General features: G+C 31.6%; 3 protein-coding genes across 3 annotated transcripts; 1 reads left to right on the top strand and 2 right to left on the bottom strand.

The window, feature by feature from the left end:
- On the top strand, positions 1–1,089 carry HELRODRAFT_86010 (hypothetical protein; the record flags this gene model as incomplete). The annotated part of the gene is made up of 4 exons (XM_009026689.1): positions 1–156; positions 274–387; positions 485–619; positions 922–1,089. Coding segments are annotated over 4 exons (573 nt in total), but the record flags the coding sequence as incomplete, so codon positions are not given.
- A 5,958-nt stretch (positions 1,090–7,047) lies between these two features.
- HELRODRAFT_178674 (hypothetical protein) lies at positions 7,048–7,619 on the bottom strand (the record flags this gene model as incomplete). The annotated part of the gene is made up of 2 exons (XM_009026766.1): positions 7,048–7,433; positions 7,496–7,619. The coding sequence occupies 2 exons, from the start codon at positions 7,617–7,619 to the stop codon at positions 7,048–7,050; spliced, it is 510 nt and encodes a 169-aa protein (XP_009025014.1).
- A 512-nt stretch (positions 7,620–8,131) lies between these two features.
- Positions 8,132–9,771, bottom strand: HELRODRAFT_178673 (hypothetical protein; the record flags this gene model as incomplete). Its single annotated transcript, XM_009026765.1, has 3 exons — positions 8,132–8,163; positions 9,044–9,527; positions 9,592–9,771. 3 exons carry the CDS (start codon positions 9,769–9,771, stop codon positions 8,132–8,134), a joined length of 696 nt encoding a protein of 231 aa, XP_009025013.1.
- Positions 9,772–14,944: the final 5,173 nt, after the last annotated feature.

The raw sequence follows: 14,944 nt of genomic DNA, 5'->3' as shown, positions 1-14,944 counted from the left end.
GACAGTGTTGCCTTCCCTGAGTTTTATTCCGGTGCGACGGAAGGTTGGGGTCTTTTCGTCTCTCAATCATATTTTATACTTTTTAATGAAAACAAACATTCAGAAGACCACAGAATTACAGTGGCCGTTTCAGTTGCACCCGTCGTTGCTCATCAGGTTTGAGTTCAGTTGCCGTCGAAGGTATTTTTAAGTGAAACTTGTTGACAGAAAAAAAACGAGCATGATAATATCGTGAAATAACAATAATTATAATTTTTTTTTCTGATGATCAAGTGGTTTGGAAACTTGGTGACGATGGAATGGTGGGATGATTTGTGGCTCAATGAGGGATTCGCAACGTACGTCGCATATACTAGTACAAACGATATTTTTCCGGACTGGTCAATGGTCAGTTTTAACTTCGATGCTTCAAATTAATTTCATTTTCATCTCGTTTAAGTAATTAAATTCATAAGCTAATTTTTAGCGCAATTTTTTTTAACAGATGGAGATTTTTACATTCGATACGGTTTCAGCACTTCTGAAAGACGATTCTTTTGATTTCTCTCGTCCTATGATCAGTCCGGCTGACAACACTGAAGACATTATGCAGAACTATGATTCAATTTCATTTTATAAAGTTTGAGAACGTATTACAGTTTCAGTGAAGATTTCTGATATTTAAATGATGATAAAAATATTGGGGAAAAATGTAGCAGTTTCAGTGAAGATTACTGATTTTTTAATGATTATAAAAATATTAGGACAATAAATCTAGTTTGTAAATTATGTAAAATGTAGTCAACTTTTGGAGGCTTTACAATCGGAATAGATTCAAGTTAATTACATTTTAAAAAGATATTTTTAAATAATAATAATAAATTAAAAAATTTTCACATAAAAAAAACTATATTTTTAAATAAATTCCATTTATTCAAATAGGGAGCCGCATTAATTCAGATGCTGGAGAACGTAGTTGGATCTGACGTATTCAGCAGAGCCATCAATAACTACCTCATCAGCCACCAGTTTCATAGTGCAACGAGTGACGATCTCTGGGCAGTATTCTCTTGGCAGGTGACAAAAGATTGTTTCATTTTATTTTTGTAGGACTTGGTTTTTAAAATGATGGTGGAATATAGTTATCGTAGATAATCATAATTTATTTTTTCATAAAACCAGCTAGGTGACGCTAGCCACACCAGAGTGAAGAAACTGATGGAGACGTGGAAATTTCAAATGGGTCTGCCCCTGGTCACCATTAACAGAAATGGACGTCACGTGACATTTCGTCAGGAAAGATTCGTCATCATTGAGCATTCTAAAACGGAGGAATTACAATCACCAGGGTCAATTTTCAAGTTAGTTCCGATGACTTCATTTTCAAAGGATTGCAAGGCTGAAATTATTGTATTTGTGCGGTGAGCAAATGCGTCTATGCTGATTGTCGTTTTAACGATAATACAAACGTAGCCAATTTAATGGTGTTTCTCCCAATAAATTGAAAGTTAAGAACAATTCTGCCGTGTTTCGTAGTTTGAAAAGTTGAAACTAAACTAATTAGACAACAATAAGCGTAATGCACGTATACTATTTTATTACTGTTAAATAAATATAACGAGTAACAAGTTCTATAATCAACGAATTGAACGAATACAATAAAGCATGTTTACAATTATGGTCACGTTAACAATCAATTATCGCCCATCAACAATAGAACAATAATTAGCAAAGTGTCTGTGCACCTCCCCAACAAACTAAAGTTTGTGGGCAAACTTATGGCGTATACGTTCAGATCTTCTAGGCAGAGATATCGGGTCGAAAAGCACTTGACTACTTTCAGGCATGGTAGGTTTGACGATTGAATTCCTTGAGTCAAATTGGGACTGGGTCCCAATGATTTACCCTGGGTTGCCATCTTGGTTGGCACCGTATCTAGGACGGAAGTCCTCTACGTCTCGTTTCCATAGAAGACCATTTGGGATCGATTTTACCAATAAGTGTCTTCGGCCTAATCTTTGAAAATCTTACCTTCTTACTTACGTGACCCTAGCCTACCATATTTACAGTTTCGAAGTCAGATTAAAACATATTTATTTGCACAATGAACATACGTCTTATTTATCTATGATTCAGTAGCGCTTTTGAGATTCAACAATTAAAAAGCGCTGTATATAAATTTTCGTAATAATAATAATAATAAAAATATATATATATGTATATAGTTGTCATTCGCGATAGTACTTTGTTTTTTGGACAATCATAATCATCATCGAAATCTCATTTTAATTAAATTAAATGAACATTCGGCGTTTTGTTGTTGTTTTATTAGGAATCATAATCAAGATCGACATCGCAATTAAACTAAAACGTCGGTAACCGAAATTTTTCTTTGATGTGCTTCGTTGAAATCGTAATCATCAATGACATCGCAATGAAGTTAAAAAATGTTATTTGTGTAAGAAACATCAAAGAGATCGGCGCTTATGAATTTTTGTGACATTTTTAATTTTTTATTAAATTTCTATTGCATTATTTCACTATTTATTATTTATTATTATTTACTTATTCGTATAATTTTGTACTGCTGCCTTGTATGCTGTAACAGTTTCTGCGTCTGTCAGATCCTAATTTTTAAAGAATTATTAAAAAAAATAATATTTGTTTTAGTTTCGCAAAAAGCAGGAGAACCTATTTGTCCGGCGGACACCGAAGCTACATGTAGGGCGAAATTCGGAACTGTCCCGCCCAATTCTGAACGGTTGGAAACTATGGGATGGATGTGAGTGTGACATTGCTAATGATGTTTTTGTCATAATCTTTTTTTTTCATTTAGACATCGGTGTTAATTGTGAGTTTCTGTTATATTCTTGTAGCTAATCGTTAAAATAAACGTCGATGATTGTCTAGGTTTCGAAATTATTTGTAATCATGAATTTTTAAGCTATCAAATTTGTTTAAGTCGACCAGGACTTCTTTGGACGGCCTTTGGGACGTGTGCCAGGTACATCAACATCTGCAAGAGAAGTTATGGCCCTGTTTCCATTTTGTTTCGTTGTTGCCGGCATTCGTCCTTTATATCATCTAAACCAGCACGAATAACTCAGATGGAGATGATAATACGATAACGATTTATAACATGCCTATTAGATTAATTCATAACATTCTAATATTTAATTTTGAAAATAATACTTTTATTTAAAAATTTCTATACAGAAACTTAAAAATCCCAATTGTTTATCAAAATATAATTTTTGCATGGCTAGAGCGCCTTAGGTAAATATAAAATTCGTTTGAAATTGATCGAAATACGTCAAAGAATTTTCTCATTCGATTGTTTTATTAATTGCTTGAATCAACAAAAATTGTTTCTATTTAGTATTCTAATAAAAATATGCCACATTTATATTATACATTATACATTTATATGTTATTAAGCATCGTTTTATGTTATACTTACACGAGTAACTCGTATCTCGATACAAATGTAACAAAATCACTATAAATATTAACTAAATTGCAGCCAAAATCCATGTTTGGCTTGAAAATTAAAGTCCTGTAAGAGTTCGTTTGGATTCAAAATTAAATTATTTAATATTATATTGAAATTATTTTTTGAGCTTCATTCAAAAAAAAAACTAAAACCAATGCATGGCAACTTTTGCCTGGTTGTGTTGGGTGCTTTGCTGTTTTTGAAGCAGAGTTCATGTGCTCCGGTCTTTACTGCAGCTACAGGTTGGTAAGCGTTTTTCACCGTTCAATGCACAGTTTATACTAGGAATAACAAAATAAAATAATATAACTATCATAATTATTTAACTCATTTATTGAAAATGGGTGAAAGCATCATCATCATCTTCTTCTTCATCGAATATATCATCATCATCATCTTTGTCAAAGCCTGAAAGATTTTTATTTATTATTCTGAAGTTGTTTTATATTTTTAACAGTTTTTTCAATAATATGAAATTTAGAACTAATAAAATGATTGAAGTTAGGCTGTATTTTTTTAAGGAAAGCCAGCCTTGAGCTACACAGGATTCAAATACACAGGTAATTTGATTTTATACAGCTAGAGATTGATGTTCAAAGTCCAATTTCATTCACTGCATCATTTACTTAAGTGGCATTAACCACGCACACATCATACTCACAAACACACGCTTTTGAACCTATCAATGTATATGTGTGGAGATCACACACAGACGCGTGCGCACACACACACACACCACACACACTCACACAAACACACTTTTTCGAACCAATCATTGTATATGATGTGTGGGGATCTTATTGCATTAAAACTTTGTCAATTCAACACCAGCTGAAATGCAAATTAACTTAAAAAACGGCCACTCACTTGAAAATTTTGAAAATTATCCCGTCCCGAAAACGGGATACCACGGGAATTAGCAAGAAAAGTCACCAACTTTACAATTAGGGAATCCCCTCCCCACTCCGCAAAGTTTGGATCTGCCACTGGATAGATCAAATTTTTTCGACTTTTTAACAAAAAGCAAAATTTTATAATTTGAATATGAACAAAAAACTTTTTCAGGACAATCCACAATGTTTAACACCTATGCAGGTTTGTTTAGAGGGATTTAAAGATTTTATTTCAATTTGGCAATTTTTTATAAAAAGTTTTGGGTAAAATGAATGTTTCTTATTAAGATTAATACAAAGGATAACTTTCAAAATGTTTCCATCGTAAAACTCAAATGCACCATTACACACATGCACGCACGGAAAATGTATTTACATTCATACAGGGAAAACTACTGGCAAAAACACGTACACGGGTTTGCATGAATCGAATCTTTTTTTTTAATTATCTTTTCAATATTTTGAAAACAAAATTTTTGACATGACCTTAAATTTTAAAATACACTCTCCTACAAAACACGTACAAATAAAAACACACTGTGTCTTTTTTTTCTATCATTCTCACTCTCACTCGTTAAAATTTATATAGGGCTGCCAATGTATACAGGTTGAGATAATCGACACAAGTTTTATTATAGTTCATTTTATTTTATTCCAAAAATTATTTGTAATGAAATATGATAAAAAACACACAAACACACACAAAAACAAACAAACATAAGCACATACATACACAAACACAAGGCCGCAAAATATACATTTATTCAGGAGTACCAACAATGAAGAATTCAGGTAGGTTTGAAATTTGTCATTTTCAAAACAATTATTTTAACAAAAACAAGAAAAGTAAAAACAATTTATAAATATTAAAAAATGAAAAAAGGTCTGATTTGTTTGCATTTGATCCCATTGACTTCAGCATGAAGACCAAACGTATCGTCAAATTAATTTTTGGATTTTGATTTCATTCTTCCTCTCTCTCGCCTTTTCATCTTCTGGATTCTAATAAGCTTTATTGGCTGACATTTTTGGTTTCAAATGGATGTGTTTGTTTTTGTCTTCATCTGAAAAAAATGCTAAGAAAAATTAAAAAACTTTTTATTGTTTTGAGAAACCATTTTTCAAAAATGAAAATTCAATTTAAGAATAAATTTTCATCCGGCAATGTAAGATTTTTGATTAGAACACAAAAATTGATAGCAAATAATTCCTTTCAGGATTTAAAGATTGGGGTTACCCTGTCCAAACGGGTTGATATGTTTTAATTATTATCCCAATTTTCAATTTTAAAGACAAAAACACACGCCACTCACTCACGCACGCACACACACATAAACAAACACACACACGTAATATTATTGCTATAAATTTAAATAATATTTTATTTTCACAGGAAAACCTGACAAAACCAAAGGTTTTCAACGTTTTTGACTAAAATGAAAAAAAATACATATAAACTATATTTAAATTTTATAAAAATCTTCAACAAAATAATAAAATATGAAATTATATATAAATTTGTTAATAATTTTCCCATAAATGTTTATTGAACTCAGCAACAACACACACAATGTATGTAAAACACGCGTGAAATCCCGCATCACATACATTAAACCTGATAGGCGGAGATCTTTTTGCATTAGAACCTGGCCACAGCAACAGCAGAAACAAGCGCCTCAACCATTACGCCTTAATTTTTTGGATGTTATTAAGCTAAAAAAATTTAAAGTTTGCAAATCTCATTTCAGAGGTTAAAGATTGGGGTTACACCGTGCTATATGGTTAATATATTACAGTTGACAGAATTCATTTTGATTACCATGACACGCACACTCAATTACACACAATTTTTTGACCTGTACATGAAATGCTGGTAAGTTTTGTTTAACGCAATTTTTGAAAGCATATACTAAAGGAGGGAGTTTTTTTTCAGTAAAACAAAAATTGTTTAATTAAGTGTAAGAGTTAATAATATTATTATTCATTAATACTTAATTTTAAATTGATTCATTACAAAATTATTGCATTCATCATCATCATTCATCATTTTTCGTCAGACAAGACTCGGTTAATTTGAAAAAAATTTACATCGATCACCCTTTCATGAAATTTACACATGAAATGTTTGCAAAAATAAAAATTCCTTTTGATTAACAATCACTATAAAACATTAAAAAATTTCTAAATTATCAAACACAGAACATTATTTCTATATTATCAAATAAGTGTTTTTGAATATTTTAGACCATTTTTTTGAATGTAGATATAAAATTTTCCACTTTGATATGCTACTCATATTACAATATTATATTAAAATTGTATTTTTTCCAAAGCCTAAAGTTACTTCAAAAAGAAATTTTGACCCATCTATTGAATGTGAAAAATCTTAATTTAATTAAACCATTATTAATAAAAATTTTCTAAAATTTGAAAACTTTTTGGTTCAATAAAACATTTCAAGCACTAATGTATAACGACTTATTCATGGCCTCATTTCACAACAAATAATAGAGTGGTGAGCAAATGCCAGGATCGGTTTGAGGTGTGAGTGAGACAGCGATCAAGTAAAAGCCACTACAAATTTTCAAGCCCAACGGGGCAACTAATTTCCGCCGATGAGTCTTACACAATAATAATATTTATAAATTAAACTAAAATAATAAAAATATTTTTTCTATATTATTATTGAAGATTTTGATGCAATGGATCATAAGCCATCTGGTATGATGGGTTTGTATAAAAATCAGTGTGTTGTTGTGGTTGTTGGAGTTGAGTAGCCGTGTTGAACGTCATTTGATAAAATGGGTTTGTCAGGAAATGAATTTTTTGATGTGTTAGTTGTTCATGATGCAGTGGAGGTTGTTGTTGTTGAGTTTGTTGTTGTGGTGCTGTGTTGCCGTTATAGGCGTTCTGAAGGTGAGAATGTGAATGAAGATCAAATTTGGCCTTCTTGTTAGGTCTGACGTATTGACTGTTTGATTTTCTTTTTGGGCGATATTTGTAACCCGGATTGTCCTGCGAATGTTTTTCTTTCTCTTTCTCTGCCTCTTTTTTATAAAACTCTCTCTCTACTTCAGGCAGTTGTTTCCACATACAAAGAGCAATTTATTTATTTGAGTCAGGTTGGCACCTGGGTTTTGAGCCACGAAGTTCGGGCGCATCATTTTGCTGAAAATGAAAAAGCAGTTTGACGGGCGTTTAATTTTTTTGTTGCCGCCCTGTTGCTCAATACTAATGATCTGATTTGAAGCCATCTCGTATGAAAAATTTTTAATCGGAAAAAAGAATGAACTATTATTAACCTATCAACGTTGTAATAAGAAACAGAACAATTTTCGTTGATTCAACAAATTTTTGCTTTATTTATACCAAATGTGAGAGTTAATTTATCTCTATCGTTTGTTAATTACTTAATTAACGATGGATAATAAAATTTACTTAGTAAAAGCAGCGTAATAATTAATATACAAGTTATCCTAACAATCAATAAAAGTTTCAAATTTACAACTTTCAAAGTATTTTTGAAAAGTTGATGTCTGCCTTCTAAACCAGTAAAAAACCCTTTTTAATTTGCATAACCTAATCAAACTTTTTATTGATAAATTTCAATCTGTTTTATTTTCAATTTAACGATTATTCAGACTAATAGTATTCTGATTTAAATTGTCTGACTGCAAATACAAGACAATAAAAATTTATTATTTCTCTGGGGAAACCTCAAAGATGTTCATTCTGATGTAAGTTTTGAACACGTCAAGACCGACATTCATCTAATTAAATGCATGTTAACAGGTAAGCCTTTGTTCAATTTAAGATCGAAATTAACATCATTATAATTGTATAAAAATTTATTGTTCCTTCGTAAGTTTGCGAGGAATTTTTTATGTAAATTTTACTATCTATATTATTTAATTATTTCTAAAATTGTTCTTTTTTAATTATTATTTAATTATTAATTATTTAATAAAAAATCTAAACTTTAACAGAAAATTATGTTTCTAAAATCGATACCCGCAGTTTTTTGGTCGATTATGATTAGCTGAATCGTAGCCTAACTTGATGATGATGATGATTAGCCATTTAGTCCAAGTCGACTTTCGGCCACTTTATGGATCTGTCTTCTCCATGCGTTCTTGTCCTCGACGATTATTTTAAGTTCTGAGATCGTCATTTTGGTGGCCGATGTGATTGTATCAAGCCAACGTATTCTTTGCCGTCCTTTTCTTCTTGTCCCACTCACTTTACCAAGCTACATTGAAGTTTCCAGCGAATTTCGCTTTTTCCAGTTCCTCGCATTGGTTGTTCCAGTATGCTTCTTTGTCCTGTCTGGCCCTTTTTTGGAACGCCGCATTGAGAAGTCGGAATTCCTCGATGTTCCCCTTTGACTTGGCCATGCGACGATGCTCGGCAATCTTGATTGCTTCGTTCGTCAGCCACTTCGATCTTTCCATTGATTTCTTAAAAGGGATGATTTCCTCTGCTGTTTTTCCCACGATCAATTTGATTTTCTCCCACATTTTATCAGGCTCTTCATTGAAGTCGTTGAAAGCCTCAAATCTGTTCTTTATTTCCACTGCGTATTGGGCGGGGATGTTGTCTGTGTCAAAGCGGCGTAATGCTTGAGGTCTCTTAATGGTGCTGAAAATAATTTTAATTTTAGCAACCAGTAGCTGATAACCGGAGCCGCAGTTAGCGCCTGGATAGGTTTTCGTTGCTAGTATTGAGCTTTCCAAGCAGCGATGACATAGGATGTAGTCGATTTGGTTTCGATGTATACCGTTTGGTGCTGTCAAAGTGTGCAGCCTTCGTTTCGGTTGTTCAAACCAGGTGTTCATGATTGAGAGACGATTTTCTGTGCAACATTGGATCAGGCGGTCTACTGCGTCATTTTGTTCACCAAGACCAAATTTGCCGACGGCAGGCAAGTCTTCACCTGATCCGACTTTCGCATTAAAATCTCCCATCACAAAGATTATGTCACGAGCTGGGATCTGGTCGATTGTTTCTTGGAGTTTGGTATATATATCTTCAATGTCTTTCTCTGGTGCATCTGCTGTTGGTGCATATGCTTGTAGAACCGTGATTGAGCGGGGGCTTCCAGTGATGCGTATGGATGTAATTCGATCGCTAGCAATGTTAAAAGAGTATACGGCTTTTGCTGACTGCTTTTGTTGCGATGAAGGCCACTCCATTGCGTTTAATGGTATCGTTTCCAGAGTAGACGACGGTGTATTCATCGCTTTTGAAATATCCATTACCCGTCCAGTGAAGCTCGCTGCTGCCCAACAGATCGATATGAAGTCGTTGCATTTCTTGCTTGATGATTTCGAGTTTGCCTATGTTCATGCCGCGAACATTCCATGTGCTGATATTGTGAATAGTTGTTGAAAAACGTAGACGCTTCATTTTGCGCGGAGCCACATAAGCAGGCGGGAGTTCTGATGGATAGCCTAACTTATGATTCAGTTAATCATATAATTTCTTCTTCTTTAGAAGATCTTCTCTAGGGATTGCTGATATCATTATTTTACTATCCTAATAATTTGAACAATTAATTCTTTTTTATATTTCAAATGTAAACACACAATATATGACTATTTTCCAAAAAAAACACTGCATAGTTGTTGAATGAATTGTAAAATGTAACAAAAATACTCTATAATTAATTCCTTAAAAACGAAATGCGACGGTAGGAAGAAGAGATCATTCTGGTAAGTCTTCGTCAGTTATGACAAAATCTTTTGACGCGCACATCCATCTTTAAATTTTGCACTTCCAGGATTTAAGTCTTTTCAAAGTGATTTTTGACGTATTGATGGCAATCTTTTTTGCAAATATATCAGTAATTTTTCTTTTCCGGAAATTTTCCATGCCACGAAACTTCGTTCTAATGAAAAGATTCTTTCGAATGTTCTTGGCTGGATTCGTTTAAGTCAACACCAACTGAAATATAATTGAAAGAAATAGTTATTATAATGTAATTTTTATTTCTATCGTTTTTTAAATTGCTATTATTATTACTGAAATTGCGATTAATTATGCTTACTCTTTTTTAACTGTTTATTCAAATATGTTCTAATTTATTCACTCTTTTGTGATATTCAAGAAAGTATCAACACATACACATTTGTGTATTGGAATACTTCGATCATTTTTAATAACAGAACGAAAAAAGCCTTGGTTGAATCAACGCCTTGTTAGACTTATCTTCTTTTATTACAGACTATGAAATGGTTCTTTCATCTAATAATTTATAATTGTTGTCTTGATTGCTGATGGTTGAATTTCTGGAATAAACGTGTCATGTGTTGTGATAAAGAAACCTCATTCATAGAATATGCTGTTGGAGCATATTTTATTGATCGTGGTCTGATGTTGTTTAAAATTTCAAAAATAAGCGCCCTAGTGTTAATTAATTATGTCGTTCAATCTTGGAAAAGATTTAGTCTTTTTTAAAATACTTTTTTTTAAGGATGATTGTGTATTTTTGCCTGACATAAATCTATCTGTTGCTGGTGTTGAGATTGTTGATTGCATGTTTTTCACAGGTAGATGTATTTTCGAATGTCGGTTCATTTGTAGGTTTTTTTTCAAACATTCAAATTAATGCATTACATTTTTTTATAACAAGCTATTTATGTCTTAATTAAATTAAATTTATCTTTATCAACTCAAAGTAGTAGAGGTCTTTATATCTAAATTCCATTTCATGAACACAAAAAATTAACTATTGTTTGCTCGATCTTTTAAATAATAATATTTATAAACTAGAACTAAAATAATAAAAATACTTTTTTCAAGAGTTTATATTCTCGCTAGATAAAATTTGTCCTTAGTGCTTTTTTGCATGAGATTTTTGTCTAGGGGTTTCTGTCCAGGAATTTTTGTTCTAGAACTTAGCGATTACAGCAATGAGAACTAAAATTATATGTTGAATGTAAAATACTATTTTGTTTGTTTTTTAATATAATGGTTTATTAAAGAAACGTTAATTTAAAATAATAGAAAACACATCAGTTGACAAAAAAAGCACGAGTTAGTATATTAGTTTAGCAAAGAAAAAATTATTTGAACAACGCAAAAAAAACTATGGAAATGTTTTAGGAACTTATATAATATACATATATATTATTTCAATACTCTGTACATCGTGAAATGTTTGAAATTTCAACTTTGAAATGTAATGATCACACCAGTATTGTTATATTCAACGTTTTACAATTTTTACTTGAAACTTTAAAAAAATTATTAAGCAGTTCAAAGTCCTTTGAAGGATCATTTAATTGTGATATAATGTGAACGTTGAATTAAGAGTGGCAGAAGTAAACAAAAAATAACTGGTAACGCACGCACGCACTCGCACGTAAATAAATAAATACGCTTAATAGTAAAAAGAATAACAACAACAAAAGCATACCATAAATTTTCGTTTCAAGTGTACATAGAGAATGAATTATTGCGAATGTTAAATGAAACGTGCTGATGCAAATGCATTAAAAATTAAAATTTAATCATTGATCGAATGCTCCAGGTGAACAAAAGAGAGACAGAAAATATGAGAGAGTTATTGAAAGAGATTTTGAGAAAATAATGGAGATTATTTTATTGTTTTTTAATTATTTCTTAAGATCTATTCGTCCATGAATAGAAGCGTATTCTGTTGTAATTTTGCATAGTTTGCAGGCAACAACAAAAGCTCTTAGGTTTCAATGCTAATCAGAGTGTAAATTATATCTACAAACAAAAACTGAAAAGAGGAATTAACGTTGTTGTTGTTAAAAGAGATATCTGATAGTTTTAAAGTGCTGCAAATTTACTAAGTTTCAAATTTTTACATGAAACTTTGTGGTGGGTTATACGCAAAAATATTTAATTCCAATCTAAATAATATGCATCGTTGAACAAAAGGCAAAAATATTAACAGTGGTCATACTTTAAAAAAAAAATGTGTGCTCTTCATTTTTGTACCAATAAAACTTTTCAAAAACTTTCATGCTATCTTTACGTGTTCTAATTATTTTTAATTATAATCAAAGTGCTGGCGTGTAATAAGTTAGATGAGGCTGCACCAAATTTGTCTATTTGTAGTGTTTGCTTAGTAATAATAATAATCAAACAATCCATAATCAAACATGGAACTGATGTTAAAGAGAAATAATTTGTCGCCTTGTTTGTAGATCGATGAAACGTTTGCTGATCTGAACTGAAGTGGAAGTTGACTGATAGCTAAAAATGTCTGGGTTATCAAAGCAATTGGATATATTTTAGAAACATAATGTTGATGTTACATTGTCTTTTTTGTGGACGCTTCTTTTTTGCGGAGGCCCGAATGTAGTGACTACAGCCGCCCAACCCTTCCTCCAGTCAAACTCTGCAAGATCAGAATTCAACGTTCCCGTTCCTGCGTAGAAATAAATGATAAAAATTGATACACAGTAACCTGCAACACTTTAAAACTATCAAATAACATCAGCGTTAATAATTTCTGTTTTATTATTATGTTTTTATAGATACTTTTGTTGATCAAATCACTGAAAACAAGCGTTTCTTCAAGATGAGTTTTTTTTCAAACATCAAATAACATGATGAAATTTGAAATTGACATTATAATAAGTGTTTTTAGTAATTATAAGGCTTTGTTATATAGTTATCATAATCAAATATTTCTCTTAATTGCAATCGTAATTCTTTCAATTAATTGACGAACCAACCAACATGAACAGGAACATCTGTTGATGCTACTACTGCTATTTACCTATCACTTTACAATCACTTTTATTGTCCGAAAAAGGCGGGCACCATATGACGTTCTTTTGAGTATCATCAGCGCTCACTAAGATCCAATCTGACAAAACTTTAAATGGTAAAATGAGTTTAAAAGTAGCAGTACAGTAACTCATATTTGTTTGCTAAATTTTCCGATTGTTTGTTTGTTTGTTTGTTTGATTGATTGCTTGATTGTTTGAATGGTTATCAATTAACAATAGATTTGTTTTAAATTTATGTTAATTAACCCAATTAAATTTCCTTTAATAACTACAAAGACAAACATACCTGCAAGAGCAAATACAGCGATGATAGCGATGAGAAGCAGAGATTGAAACATGTTGTGATGTTTGAAATTTTAGTTCTCTAACGTTGAAATGTGTTGAAAGCCTGCGTGTATTTATACACAAAGTCTAAAATTTTTGAAATCAATCAATAGGAGAATAGTTCAAGCATTTTAAAACATGTTGCACCCTTAATGCTCGATTAGTTATGGTAAATTTGAGGTGTTAAATTTGGCGTGATGATGGTGAACAAGAAAAACATGGCAACTATAGTCATTAAATAGAATGTCAGATATACGCAGATATACGTATATACATACACACTCACATACATACACACAAACACATACTTACACACACACATACATACACGAACACACATACACACAAATTAACTGTTCTGTTAGTCATGATAAATTGAAACGTTTGTTTATAAAAATACTTCAAGCACGGACTACTTGCTCTAAGACTCTTTAAATCGAACAACAAATAATTTTTAATAAAAATTGAATCATTATGCGAGCCTTAGCGTCAAGTGTGCAGTGTTTTTGGATTTTAAGTGAAACTACTTTTTCTCATATAAAAAGAGCGGTAGTAGATCATGTGTTAGATTAGTTGCATTGGTAAATTTTTGAGTTACAAATAACCTTTGTCTGCTAAATTAATCTTCTATCAGATATGAATTTTGCATGTCTTCTACTTAACTGCTTAACTGACCCTTGTATATGTCTAAAGTATATGTTTGCATATGTATGTGTATTTGTCCGTGTATATGAGTGTATTGATTGCTTGACATAATAAAATATGAAACTACCAAAAACAATTATTGTCAACATTTTAAAAAAAAGTTTCCAAACATGTTAACCAAAAAAAAATTTAAAACATGTATCAAAAGTTATTATGATTAAGTGTTCTATTGGAATCAACTTTCATAGACTGGATGCCAATAAGATATTTAGTAGCTTCCGGCTCATCACATCAGTGGCCATCGTCTGGTTGGTTAAGCTTCAACTTCAGCTTCACTGCCGATTATTTCTTTCAATGGTTAACAATGAGGTATTTATTTTCAATATGAAATGAAATGATTTTATGTTTTTTAAAGTTAAAACGAAATCATCCACCTCAATGTAATACCTCCTAAATACATACATCAGCACTGTTGTTAGTTTAGAACAATATGACATCATCAAGCCAGAATAAATTATCATTTAAATTAATAGTGTACAATTCTTCAAGTCAGTACATTGTAACTTGTCGTGTAGATATTCTATGCTATTTATGTGACATGACACTCAATAAGACGTAACAATTTCAAAGTCAAATGAATTAAAAACTTTGCTCCTGTCCGTATACAATACACTCAACTCTATTTTGAGGACGAAAGTTACTCGAATAATAAAATAATCTCGCCGTTATGTTAGTTCAATTTTTTTGGAGTTAGAAAGAAAAAAATCATTTTCATAGTTTGAGAAATATTATTTTTAAAGATCCCAGCAACTAACACGTTACATCCAACCCATATATCACCC

This window comes from Helobdella robusta (assembly GCF_000326865.2).
Source record: "Helobdella robusta unplaced genomic scaffold HELROscaffold_49, whole genome shotgun sequence".
Lineage (NCBI taxonomy): Eukaryota > Metazoa > Annelida > Clitellata > Rhynchobdellida > Glossiphoniidae > Helobdella > Helobdella robusta.
Note: the sequence above shows the minus strand (reverse complement) of the source record. Positions and strands in the feature narration are given on the sequence as shown.